This window comes from Mizuhopecten yessoensis, unplaced genomic scaffold (assembly GCF_002113885.1).
Source record: "Mizuhopecten yessoensis strain PY_sf001 unplaced genomic scaffold, ASM211388v2 scaffold9615, whole genome shotgun sequence".
Classification (NCBI taxonomy): domain Eukaryota; kingdom Metazoa; phylum Mollusca; class Bivalvia; order Pectinida; family Pectinidae; genus Mizuhopecten; species Mizuhopecten yessoensis.
The window spans coordinates 772378-788790 of NW_018408136.1; the positions used below are offsets into that span (position 1 = coordinate 772378).

Sequence of the window (16413 nt, forward strand, 5' to 3'; positions counted from 1 at the left end):
TATAGTTTGCTTGAATCAAGTCGTTCTTGAGAAATATTGTACACACTGTTACCAAATGCATGTTTTAAGAGGCGAGTGATACAGATGTAACAGTTGGGATCTTTTTTTTGTTTTTGATAACATTTGTTTCTTATTGCTTCACTTAAGGATTTCAGTGGCGCGTTAAAGTAAGTGTGTGTGTGTGTGTGTGTGTGTGTGTGTGGGGGGGGGGGGGGGGGGGGGGGTGTAGGAAACATATCCTTGATTTAATCCAAATAATACGCATCCTTGCATTAGCAATTTTTTGTAAATATTCCACAAAACTTATACTTTCTCTTAATTACACTAATATTAAGTGTCTGCAAACATATTTGATAATTCTCGCTCATATATGAAGGCCCGTAAGTATATATAGCTCTGCGTCTTCGTGTGTCAAAGAAAGAAAACTAACATGGCGATGCTATGCGAAGCGAGTTCGAGTCTTTCGCAGTGATTGTAAAAGAGTGTCGAACAAATCCTTAGCCCAATGTTGAGCGCTTTAGAAATGGTATTTACATCTTTACTGTAAAACTGATCACATATCTAAATTGTTTGTATATCTCAGGAATAGCAAGCACTGTAATGCAATGTAGGGCACCATAAGGAGTAATGTTAGCAGCACTAGTGTATCACTTAGGTAATAAATGTAACTAATGCAAACAACGAAGAATCACCTGTGTAGACAGTTTAATAATGACTTTAAAACATTCAATGCGTTTGTGTTGTAGAAGCAATTGATGTTTATTTTGGGATAGTTACCATAATTCTTTCGACAAAATGGGGACTTTATTATTTTTACTTATTATAAACCACAGTTAGAATTTATAAAAACAAAAAATACAAGGGATAATTTATATGTATTATTATGGAAAACTTGAACAATTGTTTCGACATATATTAGAAAATGTGCAGACCTGTTGGTGTATATCAACACTTGCATGATGTCATACTAACCAAAGGGTATTATTACTTAACTCTCTGTCAGCGATGTGTGATACTATTCCACTCAATACCCAAACGTTTATTTATGGTTTTCAATCACGATTTAGTGATTTGTCAGTTACGCCATAAAATATGACTCTTTGTTGTAGTAATTTGTCGTATTTTATCTTTATAAAAATAAGACAGAAGTTGAAGCCAGAATATTTGCAAAAAATAGATGTCTATGATTTAAATCTTGAAATTTTAAAATTCAGGCATGCATATCAACATGTAGTACGGGTTAGTACAAATTTCATTCGTTTATCTTTATATGATCAACTCAAGCTTGTAATGCTCTGGTTTGTGATGATTCTCCTACTAATTGTGTGTGAATATATAAAAAAAATCTACAATAACATACCCAAGGATAAGAAATGAACTCTTGCCATGGAAAGGAAACAACATTGAATTATATTCTAGCAGTACGTTATCTAAACAATCATACACTGTGTATCTATTGTTTTAGGTTTGAAATAACAACGGCTGATGTATGCAAGAAGGCGTTTCTTAACTACTAAGGTAGACCTACTTTTTCCGCGAAGATGTTAGTGTTTTCAGCATGATTAAACGCAAGACTCTATAAGTTTTTAGAATGTGAACAAACTGATATAAACGTATTATATGTATATATATATTACGTATGGTATCTGTTTTTCACTTACTGTCATAGACACTAACTCAATTTGATAACTGATGTTTTTTTTGAAAATGTTATCCATAATTTGACTTCCACTGGGAAAATAGCCTGAAGAGAATACCCTATCGGTGATCGATGATAATAATGACAGAGTAGAATGAGACAATATAAAGTTGTAATTTACCTCAGGATCAGATGATTCCGTCCATGATGTTATTATGAGGAAGAGATCAAATAATGCACATTTCACTAATACCAAGAAAAATGCGTTTCGCTACTTATCGTTTGTAAAAACTCATTTCTATTAAATGGCGTGGTCTGAATGAATTTCTTGTTTTATACTCTACTACAAGCTGTATGAAACATTTATATGTTTTTATTGTTTTTCTTTTTAATTATGTGGCACTTTCTGTAGCAGTGTGGGTTTATAAATAGTAAGATGTCATCTCTCCATTTTTGATGTTTCGCTGATTATATTGTATTTCAACTCTTATCTTTTACAAAAAAAAAAAGATTTTTTTATCAGACAATCACATTATTTTAGACAGATACTAATAATAAAACAAATGTATACATCAGACAATAACAGAAACTTGAGAGAGACACTTATAATATAAAAAGTGCTAAAAAGTGCATACCTCAGACAATAACAGTAGAGAGGACTTTGAAATAAATAAATTATTATTATTATTTGATTCTTAACGGCCCATCAACACAAATGAGGTATTTAAGGCCAGTAAAAATAGACAAAACACGTAAAAGGAAATCACAAAAAAAACAAAGGAAAAGGTAAAGACAAATGTCAACTTCAAAAATAGTTAAAGTGGCTAGAAGTTAGTTATTAACAGACCAACAGGTTTTAGGTAGTTTGAAGTTGTAGAGATACTTATTGTTTCGAAAAGTGATTTGAGTTGTGTTGAATTATTTTAAAAATGTTCTCTTGCTGGTTGAAGGTCGATGTAATCTAATGAAAAGTGTTTCACTGTAAATGGTTCGTGACATGCTGTGCATTGAGGCTTGTCTTCGTTTCTCAATAAATAAGAATGGGTACTGTATGAATGACCAATCAAGAGACGAGCCAGGAGAACCTCGTCTCGGCGGATTTCTCTATAGCTTTGATAACATACACCTTTTAGGCGGTAAGTAAGGTGGCAAATACAACGTGGGTCATTATATGGATGTGCTACTGTTTTCAACATTTAAGGTGTGGGTAGTGTTTTGAAGCTGCCATTGCTTTGTATGAGTTGTTGACCGTTTGAGTATTATATTTTTGTGGATCCAAGATTAAAATCTGGTAACAAACAAAAATCAGTCGAAGGTAAACTTGACTAAAATTCGCAAACGTCAAAATGCAGTATACATTGTTTTCAGTTGTAATAAAACAATAAAAAAAAATCTCATACTATCTTACAGCGGTAAATATGTTCCTATTGTTAAAACGGCGCGCACGGAACAGTTTAATCTTTATTGACATTATAAGTTTACTCAAACCGAGTCCTGCAGGTGATGTATACCGATGAGGAAGGGTCGGTGTGGAAGGCGGAACATGGATGGTATAACCGATAGAATTGGTAGAATAATGAACGCTGAAGAGCTGGTGTGGAAGATAGGGACATGTAAGTTTACCAGACAGAGTTGGTATTACAGAGAAACAAACGTATACCAAACGGGTAGAGCTAGTATTGAAGCAGAGAAAGGTTAGTAAATCCGACAGAGCAAGTGTGAAAGGCAGGAAAGGTTAGTATAACAGACAGACTTGGTAGTGAAAAGAAACATACGTATACCAAACGGGTAGAGCTAGTGTGGAATGCAGGGAAATGTAAGTATATCGTACAGAGCTGGTAGTGAAGGGTAACATACGTATACCGAACGGGAAGAGCTAGTGTGGAAGGCAGGGAAATGCTAGTATACCATACAAAGCTGGTAGTGAAAAGTAACATACGTATACCAAACGGGTAGAGCTAGTGTGGAAGGCAGGGAAATGTAAGCATAACCTACAGAGCTGGTAGTAAAGTACACCATTACGTATACCGAACGTGTAAGCTAGAGTGGAAGCCAGGGAAAGGTACAGTTTAAGTACATGTATAACCAACAGAGTTGGTAGTGAAAAGTAACATACGTATAAAACCGAACGGGTAGAGCTAGTGTGGAAGGCAGGGAAATGTAAGTATACCATACAAAGCTGGTAGTGAAAAGTAACATACGTATACCAAACGGGTAGAGCTAGTGTGGAAGGCAGGGGAATGTTAATATACCCTACAGAGTTGGTAGTGAAAAGTAACATACGTATACCAAACGGGTAGAGCTAGTGTGGAAGGCAGGGATATGTAAGCATAACCTACAGAGCTGGTAGTAAAGTACACCATTACGTATACCGAACGTGTAAGCTAGATTGGAAGCCAGGGACAGATACAGTTTAAGTACATGTATAACCTACAGAGTTGGTAGTGAAAAGTAACATACGTATACCGAACGGGTAGAGCTGGTGTGGAAGGCAGTAAAAGGTAGGTATACCCTACAGAGCTGGTAGTGAGGGGTAACATACGTATACCAAACGGGTAGAGCTGGTGTGGAAGGCAGGGAAATGTAAGTATACCATACAGAGCTGATAGTGAAGAGTAACATACGTATACCGAACGGGTAAAGCTGGTGTAGAAGGCAGGGAAATGTAAGTATAACCTACAGAGTTGATAGTGAAGAGTAACATACGTATACCAAACGGGTAAAGCTGGTGTGGAAGGCAGGGAAATGTTAGTATACCATACAGAGCTGATAGTGAAGAGTAACATACGTATACCGAACGGGTAAAGCTGGTGTGGAAGGCAGAACATGTTAGTATACCATACAGAGTTGATATGGAAGAGTAACATACGTATACCGAACGGGTAAAGCTGGTGTGGAAGGCAGGGAAATGTAAGTATACCATACAGAGCTGGTAGTGAAGGTAAACATTTGAATTAGACTAGGAAGTATGTGCAATCTGAAGAATTGACAACTGAAGTATAACGCTCACACGTCGGTACAGTATGATCGTCCTACTTGTCCACGTATAACCGGCTTTTATGTAATAAACAGGAATATCCAGCTAACTGGAATATATGACTGGGCATAGTAGCACAAAAGATTATAGACATTCATTCAAGTTAAGCCCATGATAGCAGGGGAGCATGTACTTACAATAACACGAACACGTATACGGATATGAATAGATTTGCAACAGAAAGGAGCATACATGACGGGTGCCTTTGGAGATACCGCCTGAAACAGAAAGTAGCTAGAAAAGAATTCCAAGTGCTAATACATACGGGGGACGGATGGCGGTGGCGTAGAGGACTCACCCGCAGACAATGAATAGTGAACTTTCCAGTAATTTGATACCTCTTATTATATTCCGTTTAACAGTATAAATACACATGTATAAAACAATTGTTACATACCTGGAAGTGATGGACAGGGAAAACACACTGCTATCTGATTGCAATGTCTAACATGTACACATTTCTTTGCAAGATAAGTGCACTTCCGGACGTTTCGTTGACAGGCTATCACGTTGAAGATTAAGTTCTTTCTGACACAATATTCAGAACAGACAATCAGACGTTCAGACGGGGTGATTCCAATATACCCAACCCCCCAAAAAAGAAAAAAAACGTTTCGGAGTTTTAGCCTATATCTTTCTGTAAGCCTCTACTGTAATAGTGTGTGCAGGCAAGTATGGCGTTATAAGATGCTTAGTCTTCAGACACAACTGCATAAATGTACCTACTACATAAATATACCTATCCTTACTGACCTTAGGAGGCGCGGTAGTCAAGGAGTAGGACGCCAGGCTCGTTACCGAAGGGTTGCGGGTTAGAGTCATGGCACGGCAATGTGTTGTATCTTTGAGCAAGATACTTTGCCCCGCTTGTTTCCGGGCTACTCAGCTGTAGTACGCGGGTACGTGGTAGGGCAGTGTTAGAATTGTAGCTATGAGCGTTGAAATTGAAGCACCGGCTGTATGCTCCCCAGGGAGTTGAGAAAGATATTGGCTGGCGCTATAACCAGGGATAATAATGTGTCCCCCGCTTTGAGACGACCTACTAGGTTGTGATAAAGCGGTATATAAGACCCTCTTATTATTACTATCATGCGGATCGTTGAGAGCGATTTGGACAACTGATCGAAGAAATACAGGCTTGTGTTTTGCTTTCATTTTATATTTAAAAACATCGTACAATCTTATTTTGACTGATATGTACCAGTTTAAACTTACTTATACAGAAAGGCCAGGACTGTTAAATTAAATCTTTGAAGTAATTGAATGTGTTAAATATGCTTTTCACTCATAAAGAAATTAAAGTTTCTCGGAAAGTATTTTGTATTTCCTTTTGTTTTGGTTTCATCTAGTTACCGGAAATATTTGTTTGTATTGGGTTTGATCTTATATTGCAGGTATGTAGAAAATGTATAATTATTCACAATTGTAATTAACGAATAGTCTACTCATAATATGATTCATTTACTTTCAATAGAAAAAAATGGAAAACGCGAAAATTAAACAGGTTTGCATTGTAATATTTATCAATATCAGCTATTGTTTTAACAAGTTATTTAATCTGTGAGTTATATGATTATATTGTTTTAAATATTGCATAACAGTTTTAAACTATGTTTTTTTGATGAACAGGCGTACAATGCTGATGCTGCCAGAGCAGTGGAACTTGTCTTACATTAAGGAGAATACATTACTCGGTCATTATTGAAGGGAGAAAGGAAACGGATACATCGTTTTGTTCATTGTCATTTTTCAGACATTTAAAAGGTTTTAATTAAATTTTGGGAAAAAGAAAGTGATGCATTTATGGAAGCAGTGCACAGTAGCGTACGATGGCCATGGGTGATATTTTGNCCATGGTTTTCACAAGTCCCAAATCTGGGGAAAACAGGTTTTGAAAAAAAACAGTCTTCTAAACAAAATGAAATCAAAATGTAGTTTATAAATATATATATATATGTAGGTTGAATTCACTATCCATGTTTATCTGAGACATGCCCTTTATTTTTATGGTCAAGCCATTTCTACTGTACACTGCTACCTTTGTACATACGTTTTACTTTTTAATAGAAAAAAAGGTAAAGACTTGCCATAAAATATGCTGATTACATTTGATTCAAACGAAAATTACTTTCCATGGTTTCAAATCCGCTTTTCTTAATTAGGAGCTCGAAAAAAGGAACTTAAAGCTGAAATATATCTTTTCATTCACAGGTATCTACACTGACTTTGAGAAGTCCCATAAGCAACAACCCATCCGCTTTGGAAATAAACATCAAACGGAAAAAAGATCCTCAAACAGATTTCCTATTTTTGCAACTATCAATTAATTTGAGTCATGCGATATTTCAATCCTTCTTTCGTGTGTCACAATGTTGCTCTTTTACGTGTCCAGATGACGTATTGAGGAGACCCTTGGCAACCGTTACCGTGTACGTTGTAAAAACCTTGGGTACTGATACAGGTGTCTCGTACCACATCCTGATGGGAGGCAAGGCATCAGTTAGCCTTACAGGCGGTACGTATATTTATTGCTAGGGTTACTGTTGATGGTATAGAGCAGAACGTGTCTCATCTAAAATTTTACCCTTCTTTTCTTAAGTTTTTGACAGTTTATCCACTAAAGAAGGAAGAAAAGGCACTAGTTTATCAAAGAAATGTCCATTCTTAAGTCGGAAAATGACCACCGTATTTACGTAGGGACAAACCAATTCACGAAGATGTGTAACTTTATTATAATTTATATTGTAATGTAAATAGCCTGACCGTGCAAGTCATCTCTTACCCTAATATATCAAATTAGAACTATATCGAAAGAAAGAATAATGTTTTGAAAATTGTCACTGGTCATTTGGCTTTTTCTACCACAATACGCTGTGTTATTCCACTCTCAGATCGAATTGTATACACATGCAGACTTTAAGATAAGTATGAGTTATAAGTTATTTACCACACGTGGAACATACATATGGTCGTGAAGCACACGTGGTACATGCATATGGTCTTCAAGTGTTTAAATTTGCCGAGAAGATGAAATTCGACCGGGACTACTTTTTCACGCACTTTGTACAACGTGTTGTTTTGTTTGCATCGTCTGCTGTCAACATGGCTACTTTGCATGAAGACGAATTACCGGCAAATGTTAGTAACTTTGTGAGGCTATGCAATGGAAAAAGGGGGTGATTAAGGCAATAACAAAAGATGATAATACTCAAAGTTTTGATCGCCTTCATATTGAATTAGTTTCAGGCAAAATAATACAGAGGCTCGATATCGTTTCAACGTCTTACCTTCGTGAAACCAAAACAAGATATATCGCTGTCAGAAAATGTTTCGTTCTCCCCACGGCCCGTTATCACTATCTGGTTGACCTGTCTATGACGGAACATTCACTGTATTCGTCAACCATGAAATCGTCCCGAAGAAACGTCCCACGTTTATGGTTTTAGACAATGACAGCGATTAGGTCTATTTATCACTTAGCGGGAGGCAGACTGCAATGCAGCATATTTGAAGACGTTTATCAACTTTATTTTGTCATAAAGGATTTTGTCGAACAATTGACTTTGAAAATTATAAAATTTGTAAAATGAAGTCATTTTTGAATATCAATAATTGACATTTTACATATGGGTCATTTCAAGCAGGTCACAGTCCAGCTGTTTCCGACTGAGACCGTGGTAAAAAACAGGTCACACTCCAGCTGTTTCCGACTGATATTGTGGTAGAAACAGGTCACACGACTCGTATGGTATTTATTTCACTCTCGTTAGTTAATTTTCAAAAGTAACTGTTGAAAATTCACTAGCTCGATTAAAATAATTACCACATCCAACAACCACTCGTTAAGTAGCCTCTATCTACTATATATATATTACCAATATTGGCTAACCTTGTTCTAAAACCTGTACGTGTAATGAACCAAGTGGTTTACAATCAAACTCTTCCGTCAGTCTAAGGTTAAATTTCTACGACAGTATACGTTTCTGATGAATTCGTAGTTTCTATTTTGTTTGACAGAATTATTACAACCGTCAGAACCATATCCCAAATCTTATTATACATGTATCTCAAAAAAATGAAATATTAAATATAATATCGTATGCATTAAGCACTACAAACTACCTTTTTATTTTCAATCATTAAACAGGTGCAACAACCAACCACGTTTTGGTCAATATACAACCGCTTACAACATACCTAGATCTACTGGCAGGTGCGACAAATAAGGTATAACACGCCATTTACAAATCATCCTGATTTTCCTGAAAAATATGTCTCGCTTGTAATTGATGTCTTTCCAAAATAATAACATAACCAATATAAAATACAGCTGAAGATCTAACCTGGGATAATGTATTGGATATCTGCATCAATTCTTACTCTGCGGTTAGTATGCGATTTTATTTACATGCAATACATACGTACATGTAGCTCAATGTGAAAAAGAGGTCAACATATATCAATGATTGTAAAGGAGAATGTTGGTTATGTGAAGACCATTTTGCATATTTATGAGTAATATTTTGAGATGCTAAAACTAATTTAACCAGTCTACATATTAACTCGCTTCTGCAGATACCTTATCCTGTGGACGTGGTTGGGGTCGGCCCGTATAGGTACATGTTGACAGACTTGAATCAAGGCGGCGAACACACGGACGGCGTCATCATCTTCCTGCACCAGATCCACCCTCCAGCCGCGTGTATCATGTTCAAACATGGTTCAAAAGCAACGTATGAGATCCCCTTCGATCTGAAACCCGCCACAGAGTTAACTTCAACGTTTCAGAATCCACACAAGTCACGCCATGGATGACGTATATATTGAAAATTCACACTCAAACGTAACAACGTTTACTACATGTAGGTGTATCCAGCTTATCAAATGATAATTATAGTCAAGTTGTACTTTTACATTTATTCCATACAACAGAGTCAATCTAATTTAGTTGAATAAATAAGTGTTAGTTGTGTTTTCGGTGAATATCAATGTTTTTTAACCAGTTGTATATTTGATATACATGTATTATAAAAAGGTAAGGTATTACCTGCTAGAAATTTATCAGATGAAAATAAATTACACCTGTATGCTTTAACGGTTACTTAATCACCAGGACAGAACAGAAAGGGAACGCTTTGTCAATGATAAACGGCATTCCGAAAAATAGCAACTGTCGGATTATTTTCTTCTCGCTCACAATATGTTGTGATTCGTTAATTGGTCTTTCACCAATTATATTTCCTATAGTGAGTAATGTTGGTTGAAACACCTGGAAGTAATTCAATATGACAGTTTTTATATATTATACAATGTACTGGCATTTAAACTTCTTAATGGATCATATTTCCTACAACTATATTTGCGTTATATCTCGGCCCTCCTAATGATTCTAATAGTCGTCTAGTTAAAATCTCTGTGTGTCATGTTAATATGTGTTCATTGAGGAACAAAACTCATATTCTTGATGCCAAACTTTCTGATTTTGATCTTAGAAGTACAATAACACTGGAGAAACTCATGTTACACCAATATATAACGGCGAGGGTGGTACAAAATATGGAAGTGACCCATCTAACTACAGACACATATCAGTTACTATTTTTTGCAAATTGTTTGAAAAAAATGTTTTAAAAATACACGTTAAATCTCCCGAGAGATAACATTCTCTTCAAAATTCAGTCAGGATTTTAACATAGTGATTTAAGTGAAGGGAAAAAGAAACAGGCCAGAGGTTGGCTATAACTTTAAAACAAGTGTTGTGAATATTTAATTTTTTTTTTATCTTTCATAAACAAATTACCAAATATTCATTAGATGTTTAGTTGTTTAGGAATTCATAGTTCATAGTAAGGTACTCCCAACATTAGTATATGGTATCTTACATTCGTAAAATTGCCATGTAATACAATCGAATGTGGTTTTACACCATAAGTTTGGTTTGGTTAAGTTGCATTTTGTTTAACGTCCTATTTACATTTAAGGTTATTTAAGGACGTGCCCCCATGTTTTGCGTAAGCGTGTCAATGCTTACCACCTTGTGATAGCGCGGATCTGATGCCAACCTTATAGTGCTATCTCACTGAAATATCATGCCAAGGGACCTAGCACAGCATTCCACCCGGTCACATTATACTGACAACGGATGAAGCATTACCATAACCCTTAATGCTGAAAGTTAAGCAAGGAATAACCATTTCTAAGGACTTTAGTATGTCCCGGCATGAGGACAGAACCCATGGCCTTCCCTACCTGGGCGAACGTTCGACATTAAAGCCAAAATGAGGTGTTGCCAAGCAAGGCGCTACAAAACATGGCAAAATATTGCAATGCAATCTCTAGTCCCCCACCGTTCATTATTTGTACATGTTTATTTAACAAACAGCACAATTGTCAGAATGTACCTACTGTTAGGAAAGTATCCTGATACATATTTCTTGCACTCCGACATCCCAAGATGTCCTTGAACACCAAATCTGGTTAATCCAAGTGAAATATTATAGAAGATATGCCCAGGACATTTTTTTCTTCAAAGGTAAAGGTCTTTTCTTACGTTTCTTTTTCCTTCAGTAAATTTGATGAACTACTTAGACGATTTTAAGCGATATCAAAAACCTATTGAGTAAGTGATAACATGCTGCAATGGTTTTCTTCTTGCCTTACTGATAGGAGACAGAGAGTGGTCATGGGGGATACAAATCTAATCGGAAGGAAACACTACAGGTAGGGGTACCCGCAAGGGTTAGTTTTTCAGCCAACGATATTGGTTCACTTTTGGTTTCTAATGTCAAATTGCTCGCAGATAACACCTCATTATGTAGTCTTACTTTAGAAAACGGGCAATTTTAATGATGTTTTGAGAAGAATTTCTATATGGGCAAATAATGGTGAGTAATTTTAACCCGACCTAAACAGAGACTCATTTTCTCAAGACGCATTGACTCCGAGACGCTGCATCCTAGCATATTCTTCAATAACTTGTTTTAGATGTACCAATCATGTGTACGATTCAATACAAACATATTCTTATCATCACACCGACAATTATCGGTTTCGTTAAAATTGACCCTTCGATGTGCCATTTGCACAAACCAACTTAGTAATGCTAGTTTAAATGCTATTTATTTTTATTTTTTAATGATCTGAGCTCGGATTTACTTAATTCCCGCTTAAACGATAGCCCTGCCTTAATGTGTGGTTATCCCACTGAAGACTGTAATCACTTCCTCCATTGTCCTCTCTATATAAACCAAAGACTATCCTTAATTCACTCCATATCTGATCTGACTGATGATAGTTCAATGAATATTCTAATTTCTTTTAAAGCTGTCAATTACTTGATTAGTTTGAATATATCTACTGTATTTGGGGACGATTCAGGTATTCATTTTGGATACTAGACATTTATTTGTTTTCCGATTTTCTCGTTTTATAATATGTGTTATTATTGTTGCGGGACTTAGTCGGCTTGCTCTTGTCTGCTGCTCAGGATGGTGTGCCTTATGGACAATTTGTCTGTGCTGGTCTCAAGTTAATTCCTGACCGACTGGATGTTAATTTTAGCAATCGTTTCATATTGCGTAAAACAATTGGTGATTCAACAATAACTTATTTAATATCATATCAATACTAAGATGTTTTTTGTATAAGATTGAATATTTTTCTACTTTCAACAGACACAGGTGTTTGTGACTGTGTAATACATCAATGGCCAATATAATATTTAGCAATTGTTACGATGGCGGCTGTCACATGTTTTCATTATAAACTCGGTATCAAATGGTTTATTGGGATACAGGTAGGGTCATATTTGTAACCCATTCGCTTTAGTAGCATGTATAGCCGCCGCTGGTTATGATCACTGAATTGCTACGTCCCCGTATTGAGCTGGTGAAACGTTGGATGGAGTAAGAGGGGATATTATTCCAATCCTGGGCCAGTGTCGGGGCGAACCCGTATTGTGTTGTAAGTCTGATTCATTCGTTGTCGTTAGCTCCTTTCTCCTTTGTCCAAACTTGTCTTATTGCCTCCTCTCACAATCAGCTGAACAAAAGTTGGACTCATCTGTAGGTCAAAATAAGAGATATCAATTAGTCTGAAGAATCTCCTAGAAGAGATGAAAGTACTAAAGACTCGCTGTTAAGAATTTTTCTTATGATATTTCTTCGTCCATAAGGATAATTTTTTCTGATTTATAATATATATATATATATGTATGGGGCTTGGAAGTCATTCTTACAGTGTATATATATATGGAGATAGTGTTTATGAAATCTTCTCAAATAATCTTCCATTATTGTGTTAACCAGAAAAAATAGTTCATCAACTTTACTTTTAAGTGTTAAATTTTTGTAATATTTGTTTGTTTCAATTGACGTTTTTGTTTTGATGTAATTTCATGTAAAAAATAAAATCTTTCACCATATTCTTATGAGCAAATAAAACCTTCTATGAAACACTGACTTCTATTGCAAAATAGAACAATACCAAAATCCGCTCAAAAACTTGTAAAATTCTTTTTCCCTAATTTTTGTTTTTAAAAGCTAGGTCTGACCGTAAAGCTGCTCTACGACGCTACTTGCAAAACAATATAGCTAAAAACCCATCGATTCTAATTACTCAAACAGATTCCAGCCTTTCAAAACTACAAAAAAAGAAGAAGATAAAAACATGTTAATTTCAAATTCTCAAATGTTGCTACAATAAACTGTTTCATTTACCGAAACTAATAGATTTTCTCGAAAATCACATGTTTCGATCACCGGTCAAGATGAAATTTCGTACCAATTTCCTAAACGCATACCAAAGTTATCACTATGATGCCTCATTTATACATTCAATCAAGTGAAGATTCCGGGAAGATTCTCGGCAGTAATATACATATCCCGAGAGCTGACAAGGACGCTAATCAGACTGGAAACATTCATACGAGAACACCTTGTCGCTGTGTTGGTTCAATTTTCTCTGAAGCAGGAAAAAAGGGAGTCCCTTACCGTGGAATCAAATCACTTCACCTGTTTGATCACAAATGTTCCATTCAGTCAACAAAGGATCGTTTTTCGTGGATGATCTTGATATAATACAGATCGAAGAACATGCACATGATGGAACGACAACTTCAACAATATATAACAAGATATATATAACATTACACTTTTGTCAAAAACGAGAACCATTCAATGACCCCGGCATTAAAAACATAATTCCAGCTGTTGAACAAACCATATTCCCTGGTCTGTTGCTCTATTCATAGCTTTCTTTCTTTCCACAAAAAGCGTATGGGAAAGATAAATGTTTAAAGGCGCTATACCTTCTACGCGCCCTATCTCATACTGATTGGGGTGCAGAACGTGGAATTATTTACTCCTCTAGCGATTACTGATTCATGGCTCGATTGCGGTTGTATGGACAATGGGTCGGCACTTAGTTACTCTCTGCAGAGGCTGGATCGTTTCATAACTAATAGCTACGTGAACATGTAGCACTTTGATCTCTTCGATTAACACCAGTTTAAAGCCTTTAAGTGGATGCAAATGAATCATTGTTTAATGAGAGAAGAAAACAATATCATTACATTTTGCCGCCAAACCCCAAATAAAATCATAAAAAAATCCTGCCTTCCACCCACTTTTCAACCAAAATTACCGAACTCTATTCGAGCAATATCAAACACACCCAAATTTCCAATCACTTGTAGGAGCTCAACATCTATTAGGCATACCAAACATGTGGCTGAAAACACCATATCGGATGTTGCAGTATGGACTATACAAGCTTTATGCAAATTTGTTTTTCATTCTTTTTTTTATGAACTCCGAGCAATGTCGGAACATAAGATAATAAATGAAATTCTAAAATAAACAAGCTAAAAATGTGTTTAACTTCAAGAAAACCAAAATCATCTGCCAACAACTAATTATTTTAAACCCATCATCTGAGCAGCAATTCATAAAATTACAACAACAATGGTTTATTGAGACCAGTAACAAACTTTTAAAAGTGGAACCAAGACCTTGTTTGCCCAGTCGAAAGCGGAGAGGAGGTTGTCCTGTCGGGTGGAATTATCGGGGAGATCCACGTACAAGCCACGCATGTGACTATCCATTGACAATGCGCAGTGTAATAGAAATGTTCGGATTTTAATCACATTCGTGAAAAAATATTTCCACGTCTCTCGTATAACGAATCCTTCTTAGGTAAAGACTTGGTTACATAAAAGACATTCGTCTCCATTAAAAGGACCAGAGTTCATTAACCGATATGACCCTTTTTAACGGTATGTATCCTTCACCTCGTCAATTTAACCCTCACCTGATGGGGGGTGTAATATGTTGGTTTTGGTGAAGTTATCGAGTTTAAGCATGACTGTATGGTGTAATAGACGGATGGGTTTTAATGACGTCATAGCGAGATGACGCCTACCTTAGAATTCCTGCGCAAGTCGTTATTGTAGGTAGATATTTCCTAGAAAATAACTGATAATTGTAGCTTATTGTAGGCTCCGGAAGTACAAACTAGTTAAACGGAATTTGAAAGATAGCAAATTATCCGGAAAAAATATATGTAGTTACTTCCTTTTACCGTAAATGATTTTGGTTATTTTGGTTGTTTTCACAAAGACATTTCATCCAATCAAGAATAACAGAGAAAACATTAAACAAAGTAATTTTTACTTGCTTTGGTATTTATTCTTAAAGAAATGAAAACTATATTGATTTATCGATATTTTAACGAAAAAAACCTCTTTAAAGTAGGTTAAAAAACATAAGAGAAACAGGTGGTCATCTGGTCAGACTGGAAACATTCATACGAGAACACCTTGTCGCTGTGTTCTTTGACCTTGAAAATGCCTATCATACTATGTGGCAATATGGTATCCTGAAAGACCTTGACGACATAGGTGTGCGTGGCAATATCCAAAACTTCAATGATTTTTGGTGTTATGGAGTCGGGGTCATTCTGTTTGGAGTCATCGTTTTTGATGATTTTTACTTAAATTGCTGCCCCTATTGCATGATCGTAACAGGCGACTCATTTTGGGATCTTATATTTTCTCTTCTTTCTAAACAAGTTTCTTCTTCCTAATGTCTCCCTTGACAATGCCTCACTTTTGGCCTTTAGGTGAGCGTTCGCCCCGGTGAGGAAGGCTTTGGGTTCTGTCCCCTGGCCGAGACATACCAGAGTCTGTATAACTGGTAGATTCTACTCCTGCCTAATTCCTAACGCTCAGCAATTTAGGAGTTGGACGACTGGTTCGTTCGTTGTCAGTATAATGTGATCGGGTATTGTGTCCTGCTGGGTGTCCTCGGCAGTATGTTTCAGTGAGGTAGCAATATAAAGTCGGCATCAGTTCCGCGCTATCAGAAGGAGACAAACCCGAACATATCGCAGCCTCCCAAAACACACGCATACACTGAACGTATGCATCTTGCACACAGGGGAGGCCGTCCTTAAATGACCATACATGCAGCTGTTGATAGGACGTTAAACAATACCAAACCAAACCGAGCTAGATATCAACTAACGTAAGCCGAAAAATCGAGGACGACGTCGTCGAAACCCGAAAGCTAGATAGCATAACGAAAACCAAAAAAATCGAGGACGTCGCAAAACTCGAAAGCTAGATAGCATAACGTAAACCGAAAAAATTGAGGACGTCGTCAAAACTCGAAAGCTAGATATCAACTAACGTAATCCGAAAAACTCGAAAAACCCAAATATGTAAGAAAAAATGTTATTT

General features: G+C 36.4%; 1 protein-coding gene across 1 annotated transcript; it reads left to right on the forward strand.

The window, feature by feature from the left end:
* Positions 1 to 6896: 6896 nt before the first annotated feature.
* On the forward strand, positions 6897 to 9748 carry LOC110458480. The gene is made up of 3 exons (XM_021510199.1): positions 6897 to 7191; positions 8824 to 8903; positions 9252 to 9748. The coding sequence occupies exons 1-3, from the start codon at positions 7158 to 7160 to the stop codon at positions 9489 to 9491; spliced, it is 354 nt and encodes a 117-aa protein (XP_021365874.1). The 5' UTR covers positions 6897 to 7157; the 3' UTR covers positions 9492 to 9748.
* Positions 9749 to 16413: the final 6665 nt, after the last annotated feature.

What these genes read in the sequence shown, in the direction of transcription:
- LOC110458480 (XM_021510199.1), top strand. Translation starts at nt 7,158, where the DNA reads ATGGGAGGCAAGGCATCAGTTAGCCTTACAGGCG. An exon ending in ATCAGTTAGCCTTACAGGCG is followed by an intron (nt 7,192 to 8,823) that starts GTACGTATATTT and finishes ATCATTAAACAG; the next exon opens with GTGCAACAACCAACCACGTT. An exon ending in TGGCAGGTGCGACAAATAAG is followed by an intron (nt 8,904 to 9,251) that starts GTATAACACGCC and finishes TCGCTTCTGCAG; the next exon opens with ATACCTTATCCTGTGGACGT.